At 49.5% G+C, this 20124-nt stretch overlaps 2 protein-coding genes across 7 annotated transcripts in view; one reads left to right on the top strand and one right to left on the bottom strand.

Moving 5' to 3' along the window:
• dqx1 (DEAQ-box RNA dependent ATPase 1) overlaps nucleotides 1-4096 on the bottom strand; it is a 20338-nt gene extending 16242 nt beyond the window's left edge. Inside the window, exons 1-2 of the mRNA XM_062983664.1 lie at nucleotides 3988-4096; nucleotides 730-1045 (exon numbers count right to left, since the gene is read on the bottom strand). Coding sequence (XP_062839734.1) covers nucleotides 730-1017 — 288 coding nt within the window. The 5' untranslated portion in view covers nucleotides 1018-1045; nucleotides 3988-4096. The remainder of the gene's footprint in view (nucleotides 1-729; nucleotides 1046-3987) is intronic.
• On the top strand, nucleotides 3861-20124 carry LOC103281528 (INSYN2B protein). Of its 6 annotated transcripts, none has more exons than XM_062983667.1 (5): nucleotides 3861-3974; nucleotides 6432-6535; nucleotides 13976-15464; nucleotides 15737-15811; nucleotides 19667-20124. In XM_062983667.1, exons 3-5 carry the CDS (start codon nucleotides 14392-14394, stop codon nucleotides 19917-19919), a joined length of 1401 nt encoding a protein of 466 aa, XP_062839737.1. In that variant the 5' UTR covers nucleotides 3861-3974; nucleotides 6432-6535; nucleotides 13976-14391; the 3' UTR covers nucleotides 19920-20124. The 6 variants fall into 6 exon arrangements, with proteins under 6 accessions (XP_062839737.1, XP_062839739.1, XP_062839735.1 ...); XM_062983669.1 differs by lacking the exon at nucleotides 3861-3974 and having other exon boundaries at nucleotides 4210-6535; nucleotides 13976-14544; nucleotides 15163-15464; XM_062983665.1 differs by lacking the exon at nucleotides 3861-3974 and having other exon boundaries at nucleotides 4210-6535.

The following is a 20124-nucleotide window of genomic DNA, read 5'->3' as shown; positions in this document are numbered from 1 at the left end:
TGCGTATTGAACTACTTTTTCTGTCAAATTTGTTGTATAACATGATGTTTTGGTGCTTAATTTGTAAAATCATAACCTAATTTGATGTTTAATAGGCTTTTCCTTAATCCCTCCTTATTATCCAAGATACAGTAGAGTCTCACTTATCCAAGCCTCGCTTATCCAAGTATCTGGATTATCCAAAGCATTTTTGCAGTCAATGTTTTCAATATATCATGATATTTTGGTGCTAAATTCGTAAATACAGTAATTACAGCATCACATTACTGAGTATTGAACTACCTTTTCTGTCAAATGTGTTGTATAACATGATGTTTTGGTGCTTAATTTGTAAAATCATAACCTAATTTGATGTTTAATAGGCTTTTCCTTAATCCTTATTATCCAACGTATTTGCTTATCCAACATTCTGCCAGCCCGCTTATGTTGGATAAGTGAGACTCTACTGTACTGTATTTACAAGTACTGTACTGTATTATCCAAGGTTCTGCCGGCCCGTTTAGCTTGGATAAGTGAGACTCTACTGTATTCGCTTATCCAAGATTCTGCCGGCCCATTTAGCTTGGATAAGTGAGACTCTACTGTATGTCTATAAAGAGGGGTCTGTCATGTGGTTAATTATTCAAATGCACACTGGAAAAGCCTTGTTTTCAGCTGTTTAGTAAAAGCAGACAGGGTTGGGGCCAGTCTAATCTCCTCCCAAAGGGAGGCTGGGCACAATCCACTCACCTGGGTGCTCTTCCCGGTGCCCGGTTCCCCAGAGACCAGGATGACGCCCCCGGCCTCCCCCTCCAGCAGCTCCATGAAGGCGAACCTGGCCCCCCAGATGGGCAGGGCCCGGCGCTGGCGCAGCAGCTGGTAGTAGCGGGAGGAGAAGGGCAGCCCGTCAAAGGGGTTCACCTCCAGGTCGGCCCCGATGCCCAGCGACAGCTCCTCTGCCAGGGGGGCCTCTTCCTCTGGGACCCCCTCCCCATCTTCTAGGGGAGGCTCCTGCCCCTCTGATGAAGACGACGCCATGAGAAGGAAGGAAGGGAGTCCAGGAGACCTGTGGAAAGGAGAGAGAGAGATGGGAAGGGGCTCTGAGGGTCTGCCCCAAGGATATTCTCTTTGGCCAAGGAGCAAGGAGAAGGAGAAGGGGAGGAAAAAGAGGATGCAGCAGGATGGGGGCCTTAGATGGAGGAAGTAGAAGAGGATGTAGAAGAAGGGGAAGGAAAACAAGATGAAGATGAGGAGGAAGAAGGAGGGAAAAGAGGAGGAGGAGGAAGGAGAAGCAGGAGGAGGAGAGAAAAAAGAAAAATCTGATGGGATTCAGGGAAGTGGGGCAAGGAGGAGGAGAAAGTAAAGGAATAAGAGAAAGGGGAAGAAAATCAAGAAGACATGAAGGAAGAACAAGGGAAAGGAGGAGGAGGTGGAAGATGGGGAAGAAGAAGGGGAGGAAAAGAAGAAATGAGGAGGAGGAAGAGAAGGAAGGGAAGAGAAGGAAGAAAAACTTGAGGGGATTCAGGGAGGTGTGGTAAGAAGGAGGGAAGGAAGAAGGCGGTGAAGAAGGGGAGGAAAAAGAAGAAACAGGAGGAGGGGAGAGAGAAAGTAGAGGAGGAGGAAAAGGAGGGGATGGAAGGAAAACTTGCAGGTGGGGGGCTAGAAGGAGGAGAGGGAGGGAATAGAGGAAGAGGAAAATGAGGAAAGAAGACGAAGAGGAAGAAAGGAAAGGGAGAAGGAGAGAGAGAAAGAAGGAAGAAAGAAGGGGAAGATAAAGAAGGGGAAGAGAAGAAAGAAAAACCTGTAGGGATGCAGAGAAACAGGCCCTAGAAGGAGGAGGAGAGAAGGAGGGGGAAAGAAGAAACAGGAGGAGGGGAGAGAGAAAGAAGATAAAGGAGGAGGAAGGGAAAAAAAGAAACTTAAGGGGATGCTGGGATAAGAGGGCTAGATGGAGGAGGAAGTAGAGGAAGATGAGAAAGAAAGGGAAGAGAAAAAAAGAGGACGAGGAGGAAAAAGAGGAGAAATGAGGAGGAGGAAGAAGTAGGATGAAAGAGAAGAAGATAAAGGAGGAGGAAGGGAACAGAAGGAAGGAAAACTTGAGGGGATGCTGGGAAGGAGGCCTTAGAAGGAGAAGGAAAAGAAGTGGGAGAAAGAAGGGAAGGAAGAAGAAGAAACAGGAGGAGGAGGGGAGAGAGAAAGAAGATAAAAGGAGGAGGGAGATGCGGGAAAATGGGCTAGGAGGAGGAGGAATTTGAGGAAGAGGAAGAAAAACAAGATGACAATGAGGAGGAAGAAGGAAAAGGAGGAGGAGGAGGAAAGGGAAGAAGGGGAAGAAGAAAGGGAAGAAAATAAAGGAGGAGGAGGAGGGAGATGCGAACAAGGGGGCTGGAATAATAATAATAATCTTTACTTATATCCCACCACCATATCCCCGAAGGGACTTTCAAAGGCTTGTGCAGCATCTCTATATATAAAAGGGTAATGAAATTTCGGCCTAGGACAAAACAACAAAACTACACATCCCAGAAACACTAATCTTGGCAGCACAGCCCCTCATCCATGCCTCTACGTTCACACAATAAACAGCTCCAGCTACTCCAGAAAACGGCCAGGCTTTGAGGCTGCAAGTCTATTCACTGCTATTCCACCTGGCCAACAAAGGATTCCCATTAAGCCACAGCAACGCACAGCTAGTATAATATAAAACGGTACATGAATATATAACGATATCATATAAAAATTATAACAACAATCACAACCAACACATATGACATAAAATCAAAATTGCACCATTTTGAAAACACAGAAAACCTGAAGAGAAAACTAGCTGCCAAGAAGGAGGAGGAGGAATTGGAGGAAGAGGCAGAAGATCAAGGGAGTGATTAGGAGGAAGGAGGAGGGAGAGAGAGGAGGAGGAGGAAGGGAATGAAGAAGCAGGAAGAAGAGGGAGAGAAAGAAGGAAGGAAGGAAGGAGGAGGAGATAAAGGAGGAGGAAGGGACGAGAAGGAAGGGAAACTCGAGGGAATGCTGGGAGTGGGGCCTCAGAAGGAGGAGGAATTAGAGGAAGAAGGGGAAGAAAAACAAGAAGGCGATGAGGAAGAAGGGAAAGGAAGAGGAAAGAAGTAGAAGGGGAGGGAAGAGAAGAAACAGGAGGAGAAGGAGAAGGAAAGAAAGGTGACAAAGGAGGACAAGGAAAGGAAGCGGAGGAGAAAGGAGGAGAAAAACAAGGAGGAGGAGGAAGGGAATGAAGAAGCAGGAGGAAGTGGGAGAGAAAGAAGGAAATAGGAGGAGGAAGAGAGGAAGGAAAAGAAGACAATGAGGAGGAAGAGGAAAGGGAAAAGGAAGAGGAGAGGAAGAAAGAGAAGGAAGAGATGAAGGAGGAAGTGCAGAGGAAGAAGAATAAGGGGAGAGGAAAAAGAAGGGAAAGGAAGAAGGAAGAGATAAAGGAGGAAATGGGGAGGAAGAAGAAGGGGAGAGGAAAAAGAAGGGAAAAGGAAGAAGGAAGAGATAAAGGAGGAAGTGCGGAGAAAGAAGGGGAGAGGAGGAAGAAGGGGAAAGGAAGCAGGAAGAGATAAAGGAGGAAGTGGGGAGGAAGAAGAAGGGGAGAGGAAAAAGAAGGGAAAAGGAAGAAGGAAGAGATAAAGGAGGAAGTGGGGAGGAAGAAGAAGGGGAGAGGAAAAAGAAGGGAAAAGGAAGCAGGAAGAGATAAAGGAGGAAATGGGAAGGAAGAAGGGGAGAGGAGGAAGAAGGGGAAAGGAAGAAGGAAGAGATAAGAGGAAGTGCAGAGGAAGAAGAAAAGGGGAGATGAAGGAAGAGATAAAGGAGGAAGTGGAGAGGAAGAAGAAGGAAGAGATGAAGGAAGTGGGGAGGAAGAAGAAGGGGAGAGGAAGAAGAATCAAAAGGAGGGGCTGGGAAGGAAGAGGAGGAAGGGGGATGCAGACGGAGGCGGAAACGCAGTCGCTTCCCGTGCCCGTGCTTCCGGCCCTTTCCCCCAGGTGAGACCCACACCTGCTGCCCTTCCTTCCGGTGGGTCTCCGCTTCCGCCTTCTCCGTGAGGCGCCTTGGCCCCGCCCCTTCTCGTGACGCAGCCCCCCTTCTTTCCCCCTTGGCCAATAGCAGAAGGGGAAAGCCGCCCCGCTTCCGGCCTGGCGCCCCACCCACCCCGTGAAGTCACTCACACCTGGCTCGAGGCGGGAGCGTTCGCTGTAGCGCGAAGCCCCGCCCCTTTTCCAGCCAGCCAATCGCCTCGCTTTGTCCGCGAAGAATCTTAGAGCGGGCAGTTCTGTTTCTGAGGGAGCCGTGTTGGGCGCCATTTTGACACCGTGGAGGTTTATTTACATTGATTTTCCTCACAAGGGCTGAGGCTTTTCCGATCAGCCTGCAAGCCTGGGCCAACCTGGGCCTCCCTTCCAAGGGGTTTGGACTTCAACTCCCACCATTCCTAACAGCCTCAGGCCCTTTCCTTTTCTCCCTCAGCCGCTTAAGCCGCTTCCTTTTTCCTTCTCTTTTCCCCAGCATCGTGATCTTTCCCAAGCTTTCCTGCCTCCTCATGATGTGGCCAAAATACTTCATCTTTGCCTCTAGCATCCTTCCCTCCAGTCAGCAGCCATTGGGCATTTTATCCTGGAGGATGGACTGGTTGTATCTTCTTGCAAAGGTCCAAGGCACTCTTAGGATCTTCGCACCTATATATTTTATATTGTGTTTTATTTTATGCTTTGTTTTTAGGCACTTTTGTGCTGTGTAAAACTGCCCTGAGTCCCTTCAGGGAGATGGTGGCGAGATACAAGAATAAAGTTGTTGTTATTAAAGAGATATTGACTCTAACCTGTAAGATGTCCAGAGGAAAACGGTGACTAAAAGGATCAAAGGTCCGTAGACCAAGAAGAATCCCTCTGAGGAGTGTCTTAGCCTGCAGAAGAGAAGGTTGAGAGGAGATAGGATAGCGATGTATAAATATCTGAAATGGTGCCATAATGAAGAGGGAGCAGGCTTGTTTTCTGCTGCCTTTGAAACTAGAACTAAGAGCCATGGGTTCAAATCCCAGGAAAGGAGATTTCACCTAAACATTAGGAAAAACTTCCTGACTGTAAGAAGAGCAGTTCAGCAGTGGAACTCCCTGCCTCCTCAGAGTGTGGTGGATGCTTCCTCTTTGGAGGCTTTTAACAGAGGTTGGATGGGCATCTGTTAGGTGGCTTTGATTGTGCTTTTCCTGCATGGTGGGGTTGGACTAGATAGCTTATGTGTTCCCTTCCAACTGTTATTCTATGGGTTGTTGTGTGTCTTTCGGGCTGTGTGGCCATGTTCCAGAAGCATTCTCTCCTGACGTTTCGCCCACATCTATGGCAGGCATCCTCAGAGGTTGTGAGGTATGGAGAAAACTAAGCAAAGAGGTAAATATATATCTGTGGAAAGTCTAGGGTGAGAGAGGTCAGTGTGAATGTGTGTAGTTAATCACTTTAATTAGCATTGAAAAGCTTATCTGCTGTCTTCTTCCTGCCTCTGGGGCATCCTTTGTTTAGAGTCGTTAACTGCCCTAGGTTGATTCATGTCTGGAAATCCTCTGTTTTTAGAGTATTGCTTTTTATTTACTGTTCTGATTCTTGAGTTTTTTAATACTGGTAGCCAGATTTTGATCATTTTCATGGTTTCTTCCTTTCTGTTGAAGTTGTCCACATGCTTGTGGATTTCAATGGCTTCTCTGTGTAGTCTGACATGATAGTTGTTAGAATGGTCCAGCATTTTTGTGTTCTCAAATAGTATTCTGTGACCAGGCTGGTTCATCAAATGCTCTGCTATGGCTGATTTCTCTGGTTGAATTAGTCTGCAGTGCCTTTCATGTTCTTTGACTCTTGTTTGGGCGCTGCGTTTGGTGGTCCCTATGTAGACTTGTCCACAGCTGCATGGTATCCGGCCACACAGCCCGAAAGACACACAACAACCCTGTGATCCTGGCCATGAAAGCCTTCGACAACACATTGTTATTCTATGTTTCTAAAGGTGGTTCTTATCCCTGTCATGGTTATCAGCATTGCTTCTGGTTGCTGCTACCTTTGAAGCCTCTAGCAGGAAGGAAGATCTGACCTAAATATTAGGAAGAACTTCCTGACATAAGAGCTGTTCGGCAGTGGAAAATGAACTGTCAGACCACGGTGAAGGTTTGTAAGCGGAGGCTAGATGACCATCTGTTGTGAGGGCTTGGATGGTGTTCTCCTGCCTGGCAGAAAGGGGGTTGGATTGAATAACGCTTGCTGTTTTTCCAACTCTTATGATTTCTAACACTTCTGCTGTAACATCATGATGTTAGGAATTGCGGGAGTTGAAGTCCAAAACGCTTGGAGGGTCAAATTTGCTTATTCCTGGGCAAAAGGGTCAAAGCCCAACAGGGCTAGCAAAGACCCAGAAGGTTGGCAAAGCCTGGGTGAAGAGAAAGAATGACTTTTTTTTGGCAGGAATGACTTTTTGAAGATCAAGTGGGAACAGCAGCTCCACAAATCAGTACAAGCAATGCACACCAAGTTTGAGCAGACACCAGAGGCCATTCAAATGGATTGTGGTAAGTACTTCTCATATCACACTCCAACTTTTCCTATCGCACTCCAACTTTTGCACTGGAGAGGCATTCCCGATGTTATAGTCCAATAAGACATTCAGAAACCCAAACAACAACAAAAAGTAAGTCACTCCATCACCCATGTATGTATTCACCCTGCACTATGATTTATCCTCCAAGAACCCGATAGGCAAAGAATGCAAGCTCAAACAGCAAATGTATACTAATCAAAACATCTATCCTTTTAACATAATATGGTATGATTGGACAAATGTAATATTTATAATGAACATAACAAATGTGCACACAGGTATCAAAAAGTGGCAGAATAAGAAAGGCATATAAATCCCATTATGCAAAAGGAGTAAAATTGTGTATGTAAATGATGCCCTTTTCACCCAGATATTGTGCTTCTTCTACACTTCTGGCAGCGCCTTTGTTTTTATGCGATTTTTCTTACCGGTTCTTGAGAAAGGAATTAGAATTTTATCTAAAATGTATACTTTTCTCTTTGGTCCTTTGTTCTAAGAAGCTGCTGCCTCTCTGTTTCCTGACCTTGATTGTCTCAAAGAACATAGTGCACAATATGCCTTTCTTTGTGTTCCCTAAAGCTTTACTGAACAAAAAGGGAACCCAAGGGACATCTAGCCCAGCCTCTTTCTTCCAAGCAGAAATGCAGTCTACAGAGCTTTCACTTACACTCTTCAGAACAATGGGATTGCTGATAAGAAGCTGAGCTCTCTTCTAGAGATAATTAAAGGAATGATGGAATGCTAACCATCTCTACAAATATGTTATCTCAGAGTCTTGTGGAATCTGGAGATTTTTATGCCGAGGCTGGATGGCCATCTGTTGGGAGGGCTTCGATTGGGTCTTCCTGCCTGGCTGAAGGGGGTTGGGCTGGGTAGCCCTTGGGGTCTCTTCCAAAGATGCAGAACGGGTGACGCCTGGCTCGACAACATGTGAAAAAGATCTTGGAGTCTTCATGGAGAATAAGTTTAACACGAGCCAAGGGAGTGATGCAGCAGCTAAAAAAGACAATGGGATTTTGGGCTGCATTAGAAAGAGCCCAGTGTCCAGATCAAGGGGAGTTGTGCTGCTCCTCTCTTCTGCTTTGGTCAGATCCTTTTACTTAGAATCCAGTTCTGGCCATCACAGTTTAAGAGAGAGATTGACTCTCTTATTGACTGGAAGGTGTCCAGAGGAAGAGGATGACTAAAATGATTAAAGGTCTGGAGACCATAAATAAACCCCCTGAGGAACATCTCAGATGGGTTTGTTTAGCCTGCAGAAGAGAAGACTGAGAGGAACCCTGAGAGCCATGTATAAACATGTGAAAGCGTGTCATAAGGAAGAGGGAGCAGGCTTCCTTCTGCTACCCTGGAGACCAGGACTCAATGGAGCCATGGTTTCAAATGACACAAAAGGAGATTTCACCTGAACATGAGGAAGAACTTTCTGTTCAGCAGTGGAACTCTCTGCCTTGGTGTCCAGTGGAAGCTCCTTCCTTGGAGGCTGGGTGGCCATCTGCCAGAGCTGCTTTGATTGTGTTTTTCCTGCATAGTACGGTATTGGACTAGATGGTCCATGTGCTCTCTTCCAACTCTGTGGTTCTATGATTCTATATCTCTTGTGGAGCCTTTTCTACACTGATCATTTAATGCAGTTCAAAGCTAGCTTCAGATTGCAGCAGCCAGACAAAAAACAGTCACAAAAGCACACTAAAGAGAGCCCTTTATGTGCATCAGTGCTCTGTGGCTTGTGTCATCACCTGCAGGCCTCAAACTGGTTCCAGGATTCCGTATGGAATCACCTGCACAGTGAAACCACTTTCTTCAATACCAGTTAGAAACTGCATTAAATGGTCAGATCACTGGTGCATATTAGGATTTTTTTTGTGGCCCTTTGAGGGTGTTCGTTGTCTGGCTGCTGCTAGTTCAAGTGGAGACAAACTGCATTTATTCTGTATGTTGGGACATATTCATGTGTTGGCTGCACTGTTGAGTGCAATGATAGAAATCTTGGAAATATAATATAATTGAATGTTTTTCATAATAAATGTTGTCTCCCCACACATTTATGTGTCTGTATCTCTTTTTAGGGACTGGTTTAAACTCTGGCTTGGTAATAAAACTAAGTTACAAACATCTGACTTAGAAAGTGCTTCTATACTTTGGAATGAATGCAGTTTGCGCCCACTTGAACCACCATGGCCCAATGCTATGCAATCCTGGAAGCTGCATTTGGCCACTTTTGGGCAGAGGCAGCTGAGGACTGGGTAAAACTACTTCTCCAAAGATTCCTTAGCATCGAGCCACAGCAGTTCAAGTGGGGTCAAACTGCATTAATTTTGCAGTGAAATCATCCTCATCTTAGGCAATGCCTCCTGGCCCATGAGTCTGACTGTCTTCCAAGGGTAGAGGCTTGGTGGTGAGTCCTTAAACGACCTTGGAAATCTCTTCTGGATCTACACTCCAGTCATAGAATTATAGAGTTGGAAGAGACCACATGAGCCATCTAGTCCGATCCCCTGCCATGCAGGAAAACACAATCAAAGCACACCAACAGATGGCCATCCAGCCTCTGTTTAAAAGCCTCCAAAGAAGGAGCCTCCACAAGACTCCAAGGCAAAGAGTTCCACTGCTGAACAACTCTTACAGTCAATTTTTTTCCTGATGTTTAGGTTGAGTCTCCTTTCCTGACATTTGAACCCAGTCCATCTTTCGCAGTGAGAACATAGGTTTCAAGATGAAAGGTGGTTATGAAGGGTTTACTTGAGGTTTACTTGAGGTTTGCTTGAGGACCCTTCTTCCTCTTGGCACGTTCCTCCCTTTTGTTGGAAATAGTAGCCTCCCAAGCCTTTCACTATTTATTTGTTTATGTATATATTTGCTAACCTGTGTTCTATGTGTATGTTAATTTGTCAGTTTGACTGTACCTCTTTGGTGCAGGAGGGGTTATAGATATGTGATTGTACTGAGCATGTTCAGACTCGACTCCATTTTATTTATTTATTTATTTACATCATTTATATTCCGTCCTTCTCACCCCGAAGGGGACTCAGGGCGGATCACATTACACATATTAGGCAAACATTCAATGCCTTTTTAACACAGGACAAAGACAAACAAACATAGCTCCGAGCGGGCCTCGAACTTATGACCTCCTGGTCAGTGACTCATTGCTCTCCCGTCTGCGCCACAGCCCCGGGCCAGTATCTGTAGTCAGTATCTGCTATCCACCTCAGTGGAGGTGGATGTGTGTCTGTTTTACACCTCAATGGAGGCGGGTGCATGTTTGCATCATACCTCAGTGAAGGTAGATCCATATTTGATCAGACCTCAGTGGAGGTGGATGCATGTTGCTGTTTTGGATTTCAGTAGAGAAGTATGACATGGACTTTAGGGAGTACAACAATACCTCAAGACTATGGACTATTGATTAAGAATGATACCCTGTGTACTCAACACACAGAGAACTACATCCTATCTATAACTGAACTTTAATAAGAAATGTGCCTGTATGGTGAAAGATATGAAATAATAATAATAATATATAATACTTTATATTTATACCCCGCCTCCATTTCCCCGAAGGGACTCGGGGCGACTTACATGGGGGCAAGCCCAGATAAAACAATAAAACATAGAGAAACATCAAAATGCAACACAGTTATTAAAATCAACATTCTAAAACAAAAGACATAATCATGTTAAAAGCCTATTAAAACGTGGATTTGGCACCCAAGTAAAAGGATAAAAACGAGCTGGGTAAAGTGCAGTGTCAGCTCACCACAGCCGCTCCTGAATGAACACACGAGACTCTCTGTGGTATCACCAGGAACTTTTACTGTAGGAAACATGAACATCAGAAAAGCCAAGAATGGGAGGCTCCGGCCAACCCTCCTTTATATACCCTCCCCCTCATTTGAACAGTCTCTTCCCGCTCAGTAAAACCCCGCGCAAATTCCCCGCCAAGTCCATCAGCCGTTTCTCCTCCGAGTCCTGGGACGCAGGTGTCTTATCACTGTCAGTGACCCTGAAACTCAGAGCCACATCCAGGCTCTAGTAGCAGGGTTCTGACAGTGCAGTGTGTAAATATTGAGTCACGAGGTAGTTGAATGAATACAGTTGAATGAATAATGTTAATTTTCAAAGAAGACTTTGTTTTTTATCTCTTGAGTGCATATTTCAAACTAGGAAGTTTCAAGGGAGTGCCTGTCTTTTGGGCAACTGCAATTTCAACTTCAACAAAACAACAATCTTCTACAAACTAAATATATTTTTGTAGTGGCCTGTCTTTGTCCTGGGCAGTTCAAAGACATGGTTGTTCAGTCTAACATCTGAGTTCCCTGTGTGCCATTATATTTCTAATGTTGACTTCCTACAAGGTCATGCTTTTCTTGACCAGTGGTTTTCAAAAGGTGGTTCATGGAGATTCACATTTGCCAAACGGATAGGACACTATTTTTTTCCTTTCCAATGAGGTTATGATTGCTTGCCATTTATTTCCAAAGGGATATATATGTGCCTAGAGACTGGGGGCAGTTATTTCCAATACTTTTCGCCCTCCTTAAAATCCATGGCACCCAAGTTGGTAACAGCTGACCTCCAGGCGCAACGCTCCAGCCAGGGCTGCTTCCCAAGTCTGTCTGTGTTGATGCCACATTTTTGAAGGTTGGCTTTCAGCCCATCTGTCAACCCCCGACATTGCATTTTCTTCTCAACTGGGGCGTGTAGATGCAGCCAAAGGAAGGCTGGGGTCCCTCCTCCGCTCTCTCCCCCTCCCTTCGCAGGCCCCGCCCCCTCCGGCCCCGCCCACGCCCCCTCCGCTCGCTTCCCGCCACAGACACGCGAGTCTCCCTTCCCACGCGGCTTCGCTTCGGAATCCCGGCTGAAGGAGCGGCGGCGGCGGCGGCGGCGGCGGCGGCGGCGGCAGAACTTCGCTCCGGAGAGTGAGCGCGTTTCGCGTGGGTTTCCGTGGGAAGGGAGGGGGCTTCCTTCTTTTGTGCGGGGAGGGGGTCTCCGTCCCCTCGAACCCTGGGAGCAGCTAAGGCTGAAGGAAGGCGGCAGGAGGACCAGGTTGGGATGTCGGAAAGGATGCCCGTTGAGGAAGAGGAGGAGGGGAAAGGGGAAAGCCTGGCTTCTGCTGACCAGGGACTGGGGCACAATGGAGCCATGGGTTCAAGTTGCAGGGAAAGAGATCCCACCTAAACATTAGGAAGAACTTCCCGAGGATAAGAGCTGTTCCACAGTGGGATCCTCGGGATTCCCCGTCTCTGGGATTTTGAAGCAGAGGCTGGGTGGAGGGCTTGGATGGTGTCTTCCTGCCTGGCAGGAAGAAGGGGGCTGGGCTAGATGACCCCTGGGGTCCCTCCCTCCCTCTTCTAGGATTCTATGTGCTCCCTGCCTTCCCAACCCACTCCCCACCCAAGGAGAAGGGCTTCCCTCAGGGGAAATCTCCCCTCTCCAGCCTTTGGGATTGGTTCAGTCAGTCTTGCCCCAAAGTAGAATATGCAGCCTCCAACTCTGGGTATTTTCAATCTGAGGTTAATGTACATCTGCCCAGATGGCTTGGATTGTGACTTCCTGCCTGTGCAAGGGGATTGGAAATGGCTGGCCCTTGGAGTCTCTTCCAATTCTGGGATTCCATAAGTCGGATTGTTGTTAACTGCTGGCAAGTTGCTTTCGATCTACAGTAGAGTCTCACTTATCCAACATTCGCTTATCCAATGTTCTGGATTATCCAACGCAGTCTGCCTCCCACCCATATCCATAGCTGTTTCTCTAGGCAGCAAAGATTGAACTTTTTATGGATTTAATTTCTGACAGTGTTGCTACTGTAAGTTCATTTTATGCAATTCTATCTTTATTTGTAGCCAATTGTTAGTAGCCAGTTTTTTTTACCCAATGTTTTCAAATTACAGGGTGTAATTAATATACAGGGTGTAATTAGTATACATTAAAACTAGGGAGTTCTTTTTCAAACATCCTGTATTGTGATGTTTTGGTGGTAAATTGATAAATACAGTATTTACTACATAACATTACTATGGACTGCTTTTTCTGTTGATTTGTTGTAAAACATGTTTTTGGTGCTTAATTTGTAAAATCATAACGTAATTTGGCATTTAAAAGGCTTTTCCTTAATCCCTCTGTATTATCCAACATTTTCGCTTATCCAATGTTCTGCTGACCAGTTTATGTTGGATACGTGAGACTCTACTGTATTGAGACCCCATGAATGAGATCCTCAGCAATCCTTGGTGTGGGATTCTGAGCATTGCTTCCTTCTGTAGAAGTGGATTGCTATGATCCTAAGGATATTGTACTCCCTGGTGGGTAGGAATGTATACCCAGCGTTTGTTTCCATCTGCGGGCCGTTGCATTGCTTTCCCTGCTTTTGTGAGTCACGGACTGGCTAAAGCAGGCATGGGCATACTTCAGCCCTCCAGGTGTTTTGGACTTCGACTCCCAATTGTGAGAGTTGAAGTCCAAAACACCTGAAGGGAAGTCTGAAATTGTAACTTACTCACAGGTGGCTCAGGAGGGAGTCCCTGTGTGGCCCACCCAATTATCTAGCATGTTCGGGCCAAAAGCATCCTCATCCAGCTCTTAAAGGATCCCATCAAACAGAGACATTTGATGGTCAAATGGAGCACTTAATAAAAAAGAGATGGGCCCGGGACTGGTCTACTTGCAAAGAATTGACCTGGCAGCTCAAGGCAGGCGGTGGTGGCACGTGGCAACCAGGCAGAAGGCAAAGGCCATGTTCGCAAGGAAAGAACAGCTGAGGAGGGGGTAAGGGTCTCTTCAGGCCTGTCTCCCCCTCCCCACTGAGCTGCCTTTGCCCCCCTGAAGGCCATGCAGTGGTGGGGGCGGCAGCGGCTGCTAAGCTGCTATTCTTAGCGTTTGCTTCCGCTTGGCTGGCATTGCGACTCATCCCCTGTTTATGCTGAAGGGGCTGCTTTTCCAGTTGCCTTTTTTTTTCTTTGCAGAGATCAAAGCGGGTCTCTTTCTGTTTTGTAATCTTGTTCCAGTGTCTTTTAAAGGGATAGCTGTGCTCAACCCAGGGCGGTGTGTTGAGGTGGAGGGTGCCGGACCCTTCTGCTGACCCACCACCTACAGCACAGCCCTCCAGGAAGCCAGGCAGGCAGGCAGCAGCGGGGTTTTTGGCGGCAGGATTGCTGTGTTTTTGAGGCTGCCTTGTGCTGCTTTAAGCTAGGAGGGCTTTGCTAGACCTGGGCTCCTGGTTCGCTTCCAGCTGACAAGAGGCCTCTCCAAAGTTAAAACAGTGCCTGGTTTTGGAGGGGAATGTGGTGAAGTGAGATTGGTCTGTGGCCTGAATTTTATGTCATTTGGGAAATTACAGGATTGTTCCTCTAAAGGGCCATTGTGGTGGTTTAGGGAACCTTAGTTACACAGTGGCTTCTCTTCTCTGCAGGTACAACTTCTGATGGCAGCGGTCATAGGCCTGCAGTGACCTCTCAGTCGGACTCTTCCCTGCCCTATGAGTGACCAAAGCCCCCCTGAGAAAGATGCCCGCCCCTGCCTCCCATCCTTTCCAGTGTCCACTAGAAAGCTTTCTCTCAACCAGCGATGGCCAGCCTTTTAGGCCCTGAGGAAGCGGCCAGGGCCTGGGGCTGACCATGGGGCTGCAACAGGGCCCTCACCAGCGATGACCCTCCAGGCTCCCACCCACAACCTCCATCCTCTGGTCAAGACCCTGGTCATTGCTGCTCTCCAGCCAAGAGATGCCTTGCGTCCCCGACTTACCTCATTCCCATCTCCGAGCGGAAGGGCAAAAGGTCATGGGCCGTGGCAGGCCTTGACCAGTGAGCTGGCGGGGCCGGGGGCACCATGGTCAGCAAGGAGGAAGCAGGCCCCAGTCTGGGCTCCCCGAGCACGGCCCCCAAGGAGAAAGCCATGACGGTGCGGTCGGTGCTGCTGCGACGTGACTCGCCGGATACTGAGGGACGCGCACAACGCCGCCAGCAGCGGCCAGCTCAGCAGGTGCGCTTCAAGGACCTGGAGGAGAGCATCAGCGCCGCCAAGGAGCCCCCCACCCAGAACACCCCTCGTGCCTCTGCCGCCCCCAAGCGGCGGGGGGCCAGCTCTGCCCGGAGGAGTTGGCCCCAGGCCCAGCCACCCCTGCAGCCCCCTCTCCGCAAGGCCTGCGCCAGCACCGCCATCCAGACCTCACCCGGCCTGCGCAGACCCTCTTGGGCAGCCCCTCTCCGCAGCGGGAGCGCCTCTGAGGTTGCCTGCCTCTCTGCACAGAGCCAGCCCCCCACCCCCTCCGCCGCCCAGCTGTGCCCTCAAACTGGAACCACTCTGTGCCCATTGCGGCCGCCACCACCGTACCCGGGCCAAGGGCCGGGCCTCTCGCTCAGCTCTGCTTCCCAATGCAAGCCATGTACCCCCTGCCCACAGCGGGGCAGCCCTCCCCCTTATCCTCTTGCTCAGGGCCCCCTCCAGAGAGATCCCCATCTCTGGGACTCCTGCCCCCAGAAGGCAGCCCCCCAGGTCCCCCATGAAAGCCCCTCTCCTCCTGCCACATCAGGGAAACCACCTTCCCCAGCCTCCCCCATGTGCCTTGGGGCCCAGCCGGCTGCTTGTCTGCCTCCCCAGAGCCGAGAGCCCTCTCCTGCCATGGGGCCCAAGAGCCTCCTGCCATCCAGGATCCCGTGCCGGAGCCTCTCCCCGATGCCAGCCGGGGCGCTGTGCCAGGTGCACAACCTGCTGCAGCTGGTGCCCATCGGCAAGAGGCCAGAAGAGCAAGAGGAGGAGGAAACGCGCTCGTCGGCATCACAGGGCGACATCCGCTCCCGGCTGCGGTCCCTGGAGGGGGTGCTGGAGACCAGCCAGCAGACCATCCGGGTGCTCCTGGGGGTCATCCAGGACCTGGAGAGGAAGGAGGCCCAGCGGGACGGGTGAGAAGAGAGTAGAATATCATAGAATAACTTTATTGTCAAATGCACACCTCTGGTCCCCTTCAAAAGGGGCAGAGGAGCACTGGAAGGGATTCTGGGAGGGCACTGTTTTCCTTCCACCGGGGATCGGGTCCAGAGGTTCCCCCTTCCTCAACTCTTGCACTTGTGTTCTGGGGACAATGGCCTGGGTACTAGATGCCACAGGATGCAAGGATGGGGAGCAAGTGCATCCAAGCTGCCGACCCCTTGTGTATCCTTTGCCTTTCTTGCAGGCGCTGTTCCTACCAGACAGGGCAAGATGTTGCCAACTGCGGCACATGCCGGGACTGCGCTTGCGTCATTTACAGGTGGGGCCTTGGGGACAGAAAGATGGGGGGAGTAGACTTGAGGGCGGGGGTGCAGAGGGAGTAGCCAGGAAGGTTAAAAAGAGGTTCTGTGTCCAGCAGGACTCTGTTTTGGCTTTGTCTCCATGATCAGGGCCACAGGTTTGTCTGCCTATAACCCAAGCATGTTGCCTCATCACACTAGAGCATGAATTCATTTTAAATCTGGGTTCTGCCTCCTGCAGAATTCTGGGGTTTGTAGTTTGGTGAAGCCCAGCACCTGTCTGGCTAGCTGTTTGAAGACCCCTCCCTCAAGTGGATTTAAAGTCCATGTGATGGGGTTCATGGGCAAATTGTGGCCCTAAAGGTGTTTTGGACTCTAACTCCCACAGAATCCTAGAATCCTAGAGTTGGAAGAGACCTGGAGGGCCATCCAGTCCAGCTCCGTTCTGCCAAGAAGCAGGAAAATCGCCTTCAAACCCCCTTTGACAGATAACCATACAGCCTTTGCTTAAGAGTCTCCAAAGAAGGAGCCTCCACCACACTCCGGGGCAGGGAGTTCCACTGCTGAACAGTGCAGAAGTTCTTCCTCATGTTCAGGTGGAATCTCCTTTCTTTCCTGTAGTTTGAAGCCGTTGTTCCATCCTAGTCTCCAGGGCAGCAGAAAGGAAGCTTGCTCCCTCCTCCCTATGACTTCCTTCCCCTCCCCCTTGATCCCTGGCCCTCATCATGTCTCCTCTCAGCCTTCTCTTCTGCAGGCTAAACATTCTTAGTTCTTTAAGCCGCTCCTCATAGGGCTTGTTCTCTAGACCCTTGATCATTTTAGTCACCCTCCTGTGGACACATTCCAGTTTCTCCCTTCCATTGCGGTGCCCAGAATTGGACACAGTATTCCAAGTCGGTAGGTTGTTAGGAATTGTGGGAGGTGAACTCCAAAACACCTAAAGGGCCACAGTTTGCTCATGCTTGCCATAACTCTTGTGGACTTATTGCTTGCTATAACTGTGGAGACACTCCCTTTGTCAAGAGACCCACTGTTTGGCCCTTTCCTGGCCTTGTTAGCCCCCCATCAATGTCTCTGGACCCCCTCTTTGTCCCCCAGGGGCCCTACTGACAGCAGAGGGCAAAGCCCTTGCCTAGTTGGGGAGGGGGCTTCTCCCTCCTGCTTGGGGGAGCCTGGGGTCTGCAGCAAGAGCCCCCTCCCTACTCCGCTCAACCCTGCTGCTCTTCCACCTAGCTTGACCTTCCCCACCATGTGCCTCCCTCGCTCTGCCTGCCTCTCTCTCTCTCTCTGCAAGGACCGGCCCCCTCCCCGCACGCAGCGCAGAGGAGACCTCAGCCTTAATTGGGACTGACGGGTGTCCCTGCGTGCTGCTGAGGTGCCGGGTGAGACGTGCCCGCGTGGCAGAGGCAGCGGCAGACACGGGTGGCTGCATCACGCGCTTGCTTTCTCTTTCACATACATACACAAGCACAAGCATTTCCCTGGTCCCCCGAAGCATGGGACTCTCCCCCCCCCCTTTGGCCTGGGCTCAATCATCTTTCTGTGCTTTCCTGTCTGTTCCCCAAGGTCTCCCCCACCCAAAGGCTTGAGAGCGCCAAGGGGTCTTTGGGGAAAAGTGAGAGTGCTCGCAGGCAGCAGCCACTGCTGCAAAAGGGAACAAGCAGGCCTTAGGTGGGAAGGAAGGGGCTTGAGAGGATGAGGGCAGCCCCCAGGGGCTGTGAAGCTGGGATGGAGGGGGCTTCTGTCTTTAGGATGGGACCCTAGCCCTTCTCCAACCCAAAATGGCCCTCAGGAAGAGGTGGGTTCCAGCCAAACCCACCAGCAATGGAGCCTGGGTCACAAAACAGCCCCTTCAGTGGTCCTTCGGCCCCTTAAGCATCAGCCCATGGAACAGGCCTGGAGGGAGCCCATGGCGGTAGTCTAGCCGTGGCAAGAAATGCCTGAGCATCAGCAGCCACAAGGGAGGCAGAAGGGATTTATCCTTCCTTCCCCCTTCTCTCCCTCTCTCTGTCCCTCCATCTCTCCCTCCCTTCCTTCTTTCCTTCCTTTTTTTCCTTTTTTATTTCCTTCCTTCCTTCTGTCCATCTGTCATGCTCCCCCTCTATTCTGCCTTGGTCAGACCACTTTACCTGGAATCACACTGTGTCCCATTCTGGGCACGCAACTGAAGAGAGATGTTGACTCTTAAGCTGGGATGTGTCCAGAGGAAGAGGGTGACTCAAAGGATCCAGGGCCTGGAGAACAAGCCCCATGAGGAGCGGCTGAAAGAGCTGGGCATGTTTAGCCTGCAGAAGAGAAGGCTGAAACTCCATGATAAGGGCCATGGATCAAGATGTGAAGGGAAGTCATAGGAAGGAGGGAGCAAGCTTGTTTTCTGCTATCCTGGAGACTAAGACGCAATGGAACAAGGGCTTCAAACTACAGGAAAGAAAGAATATTCCAACTGAATCTTAGAACTTCATCACTGTGTGAGAGAGGGCGCTGTTCAGCAGTGGAACTCTCTCTGCCCCGGAGTGTGGTGGAAGCTCCTCCTTTGGAGGCTTTGAAAGAGAGGCTGGATGGCCGTCTGTTAGGGATGCTTTGAATGCAATTTTCATGCTTCCTGGCAGAAAGGGGCTGCACTGGATGGCCCACGAGGTCTCTTCCAACTCTGGGATTCTGTGATTCTGTCCCAACAGGAATGCATCTGTTGGGAGTGCTTTGAATGCAATTTTCCAGCTTCTTGTCAGAATAGGTTCAGACTAGATGCCCCACCAGGTCTCTTCCCAGGCTCCCTGATGCATTCATTGGCTGAATACCCCTCCTCCCTTGCCCCCCACCTTGTTAGGATTCTCCTGCTGAGTGGAGGGGGCACTGTGTCTAAATGACCAGCATGCAGTGGCGGGGGGATCTTAGATAAAGTAAAAGTAAAGGTTTCCCCCTGACATTAAGTCCAGTCGTGTCCAACTCTGGGGGTTGGTGCTCATCTACATTTCTAAGCTGAAGAGCCAGCGTTGTCCGTAGACACCTCCAAGGTCATGTGGACGGCATGACTGCACAGAGCACCGTTACCTTCCCGCCAGAGCAGTACCTATTGATCTATTCACATTTGCATGCAATTTGTAGCCTTCCTGGAAGAATACCTCATCCCAAATAGTTGAGCATCTGCTCCTGTGCAGGGAGGCCCCTTCTGTTGTCTCCCCTTTCAAAACCCTCTTGGGTTCCCCAAAAGTGGGGGCTCTGGGAAGCTGACCCCCCACCCTGTTGGGAATGGAAGAGCCGTTAAGCTCTAACCACCCTCCTTTATGAGGTAAATTCCAATTAAAATAGCAGAGTAAAGAATTGCAGCAGCATGAGACTTACGTGGTGTGAGTTTTGGAAGGCCTCTGTGTATTCAGGAAGGCAAAAGGATGCAAAGTTAGCTTTAAAGTTTAAAAGCATTTATTGAGGTAAAAAGAAATCCATTGATGGATGGAAAAGGTTTGGAACTAACTGGCTAATCTATACACATAGACGGATTAAAATTACAAAGCTCTATAGATAACTACATCTTGACTAATAGAGGACAGAGGTGCGTCCTCTCTGGAACAAAGCAGGAAGCTGGAATAGCGGTCAGCCTCGTGGGTCGCTTCTTCTCTAGGGCCATAAACATTCCAAAGGACCAAATTGGGGAAGTTATGTCAGAGCCCTAGGAGAGATTACATTTCTAGGAACATCAAAGGGTGGGCTGACCTAAATAGGACGGGAAGCAGGAAACAATGGTGAATCCTATCTAGGCATGTTTTGGAAACGGGGAAAGGATTCCCTCAATCTAACTCTATCATTTATCTGACTACATTTAGACTTGAGTAGTCCAGGATGAATCCCAACACACCCGACCTCTTCCTCTTTCTCAGCCTCTTTCTTGCTTTCCTTCCTTCCTTCTTTCTCTCCTTCCTTGCCTCCAGTGTGGAGCATGACTTCCGGCAGCAGGAGGGCCGCCTCCAGCGAGTGCTGAGCACCGTCAAGGTCGAGCTAGGCCCGAGCAGCCCCCCAGCTTCCCCCGCGATGGGCCCTCCGAGCCCCCCATGCCAGCCCTTGCCGGTTGCCCGACTGTCCACCAAAGGAGAGGCCAGGAAGGCCTGGCGGAAGTGCTTCTGGTTCCTGTGAAGAGGGCTCTTTTGGGGGGGGGTTACAGCAGAGTCAGGACCCCCCCCCCTCAATGAGGAAGAGGGAAGTGACATCCTCCCCCTCTCTGCCAGCAGATGCCCCTTCTTTGCAATACAGTACAATTACCAACCATTTAAGTGGAGGAAGCATATAACTTCGGTACCTGAAGAAGCCCCAATAAAGCCCCAGGAGATGCCTGTTTTCA

Source organism: Anolis carolinensis, chromosome 5 (assembly GCF_035594765.1).
Source record: "Anolis carolinensis isolate JA03-04 chromosome 5, rAnoCar3.1.pri, whole genome shotgun sequence".
Lineage (NCBI taxonomy): Eukaryota > Metazoa > Chordata > Lepidosauria > Squamata > Dactyloidae > Anolis > Anolis carolinensis.
This window is presented reverse-complemented; position numbering and strand designations above follow the sequence as displayed.

Bases quoted from the DNA above. Each gene is read 5' to 3' on its own strand.
- LOC103281528 (XM_062983667.1), top strand. From the start codon at position 14,392: ATGGTCAGCAAGGAGGAAGCAGGCCCCAGTCTGGGCTCCCCGAGCACG. The intron at 15,465-15,736 runs GTGAGAAGAGAG...CCTTTCTTGCAG, and splicing joins AAGGAGGCCCAGCGGGACGG to GCGCTGTTCCTACCAGACAG. The intron at 15,812-19,666 runs GTGGGGCCTTGG...CCTCTTTCTCAG, and splicing joins TGCGCTTGCGTCATTTACAG to CCTCTTTCTTGCTTTCCTTC.